The sequence below is a fragment of the Arachis ipaensis genome, chromosome B10 (genome assembly GCF_000816755.2).
Source record: "Arachis ipaensis cultivar K30076 chromosome B10, Araip1.1, whole genome shotgun sequence".
NCBI classification, from domain to species: domain Eukaryota; kingdom Viridiplantae; phylum Streptophyta; class Magnoliopsida; order Fabales; family Fabaceae; genus Arachis; species Arachis ipaensis.
In genome coordinates, this window is record NC_029794.2 from 98,379,503 (window position 1) to 98,382,781 (window position 3,279).

The 3,279-nt window shown below is 36.4% G+C and overlaps 1 protein-coding gene across 1 annotated transcript; it reads right to left on the reverse strand.

Annotated features, from left to right (window-relative positions):
• On the reverse strand, positions 970-2,143 carry LOC107624338. Its single transcript, XM_016326840.2, has 3 exons — positions 1,740-2,143; positions 1,552-1,615; positions 970-1,280 (listed from the first exon to the last, which is right to left on the reverse strand). Exons 1-3 carry the CDS (start codon positions 2,028-2,030, stop codon positions 1,111-1,113), a joined length of 525 nt encoding a protein of 174 aa, XP_016182326.1. The 5' UTR covers positions 2,031-2,143; the 3' UTR covers positions 970-1,110.

Sequence of the window (3,279 nt, forward strand, 5' to 3'; positions counted from 1 at the left end):
TTGAACCTACAGGCAAAGAGGAAAACCATATCAAGGCAGCACCGTCCGGAAAAGTAGGAAACAAACAACAAAGTATTGGATCAGATGTACCATCCAATAACATCATGGATTGAAATTTTGTAACGTGGATATTGGGATTGCCGAGTCCATCATAGGACTTTAAAGTTATCGCAAGGTGAAATTTTTGGGCATCTGAAAGTTCATAATTTCCTTTGAGAAAGTGTTTGTCCTCTTTGTCGTTTTTGTTAGAGTGACTTCCACCATGGTATTAGCCTCAGAGACATGATCATCACGGTTGTTGCTGTTTCATCATTCTTTTGATCCTCTTTATCACTCTTAGCCGTTTTAGTTTTGGTTCAATAGCTCGGTCACTCTTTGGACTTCGGTTTGTAATTCTACATTTATAACTAATAGTTTGGCCTGAGTGGAAAGAGGAGGAGGTGGATTCTACTCTTCCACCATCGATTAAGGCCAGCAAAAGAAGATAAACATAAGTTTTGGCTCCATAGTGGATGCCAAATGTTCTGGTGTAGTGAGCTTCATGAGATATCTCATCTTATTTAGAATTAAACTCGTATTCGTCAGAGATGGATAAGATATACTTCGATTCCAAGAGAACTGATGGCGGTAGGTACCTGCAAAGGCACTCTAATGCTTAAATAAATAAGAGTGAAAAATGAGTATATTGTATATTGGAAATGAATAAGGTACTTCTTTCTCTCTTAGGTTGTTTGTTATATAAAAAGATTCTTCTCTCAGCGTGACATTATACAGTTATTCTTTCTCCTGATTTTCTGATGAATCAGCATAAAATTCAGGCCAATTCTTCCTTTATTTTTGTGCAGTGAAGATAGTCACGTGTTATAAGGTCTGTTGTATTGTTGATTTATAGGGCGGCTGACACCATATTATAACGGACGCATCAACTTCAAAATTGCAAGAATGGCAGGGCATTCCAATGGTTAATTAGAGACTATAAAGTTTAAACTACGAATCATGTGATTACTCGGTGCTTAACAACTTCGTATGTTATATATAAAATTTTGTGTGGGCTGGAGAGATTTCTATAGTTTCAGTTGCCAATCGAGATACAAGTGAATATATAAGCCTTCAGGGTGAGAACAATCTGGTGAAGAAGTTCCCTGACTTGGACTTCTCTAGGCATGCGACATGAACATATCTTCCAAACTTGTCTATTTGCCTTGCCTCCCCTTTTGTGTCCTTCTTGCACACCTTGCAACTTTTGTCTACCCAACCCTCTTCCACATATGCACCGTCCACTGCCCAAAAACAAAAATAAGAGGTTCACGAATCATTTCTATCAAAAACTGAAATTTATCAATAGATAAAATGTATACATACATATATAAATAGAGAAACTTCTCTTTATGCAATTCTTTTAATATTAAAATATGCACGTATATACATAATATCTTGTATTGAAATTTTACCTTTTTTAAAAAAAAAAAGGGGCAACTAACAAAAATCTAATTTGATCCTTGAAACTTAAACATATTTCAAAGGAGAATTATTAGAATAATCATAGTATACCTTCAACATAGGATTTGAAGAAATCCTTGTATGTCCCACCAATTTTCCTTCTAAGAGCTCCATACTGCATGAAAATTTCAAATTCAATTCAATCAGTGTGACCACGAGAAACAGAACAAAACAAAACGAAACAAAATTTTGTTATAATTTATGTAAACCGAATAATTAAGATAGCATATACAACATACCTGTTCCCTGCTCATTCTTTCTCCGGACCTTGTGGCCTGTCTGGCATCTTCTAGAAGCTGAGCATCCTCTGCGGACCTCACTTGAGAGAAATCAAGAGCTTCTGTGACACTGCTGAACAACGATTGCTTGCTCTTCTTTGCTTCTTCCTTCTCTTGTTTCGCTGAAACTATGAACTTATTAATGTTTTTAGTATTAATGATCTTCCTGTGGCTACTGCAATCATATACAAATCTTGAATTCGAAGAGAAGCTGGTGTGAGGTGGGGTCAATGGAAGAGTTCCAAGTCCCATTTTAGCTTCTCTTCGTTCTATCTAACTAGTTCTGCTTATTGGCTTATAGACACTTTAATTAATTTAATTTGCAGTGTGCACGGTCCTAATGAATAACTGTGAGACTATGCTCTAAATATATTATAAGAGTGTGGCTCTGCTGTGTTGTCAAATTTGTTGTCCACAGCAGTGTTTTCTTTGGTTCACAAAACTTGGTGGTTTAATGTTACACTATGTGGCACCGTAGGGTACTCTTAAAAATGTGAGGACCTCTGCTCATCTACTTCTCACTTGTCACATGTCATTATTAACAAAAATATTTCCTTTATCAGGTAAAGGATAACTAAGTAGAACAACAACCTCTTATTATTACACTTGGAAAAATTCAACAATGATAGAACTTCCAATTAGGGGTGCACATGGGCCGGGTGAAGCCGGGTTTGATGTGACCCAGACCCGACCCGAAATATACACCGGGTCTATTTATTAGACCCGAATCCGGCCCTAGACCCGATGAAACCAATACACTTTCGGGCCACAATTATACCGGGTGAAAACCGGGTAAAAACCGGGCCGTTAACATTACATTACGTTGATACTTTCTTGTAAGCTAGCATGTAAAAAAATTCAAATTTCCAAGACTCCAACTATTAGTTAACATGGTAAAATTCACTTAAAAAAATATAACAAGAACTAACCCTTCTTCAAAATTAAAGCATAACCACAATCAATACTAATATTGTCTAATAATACCAAATATTTAAATAAATACAAATAACGCAATCTTATGTATTAGTCTAAAGTCTTATACATTCTAAACATAAAACATTAATTTATAGTCTTATAATGACTAATAACACAAAATATTAAAGTTTACAATACTTAAATTCCACATAAGAATAGTCATGATCTATCACTAATAACATAAAATATTAATTGTGTATGATGACCGGGCCACCGAGCCGACTTCGGGTGACCCGAGCTATGACCCGGACCCGACCCGAAATAATGATCGGGTCTATTTTTGAGACCCGTACCCGACCCTAGACCCGATGAAATCACACCAAATTAGTCTCTAAAGTATTTGGGACCGGACCGGACCTTCAGACCGGACCGGGTCTGTGCACCCCTAGTGTGGAGGAGGAAAAAATAGCATGAGAACTGAGAAGGATACAACATACAAGCCATACAAATGAATATAAATAGAAAGCAATCACCTAATATAATATATGAATTAATTAAGAAAAGTAATTCACTGTACGTAAACGTT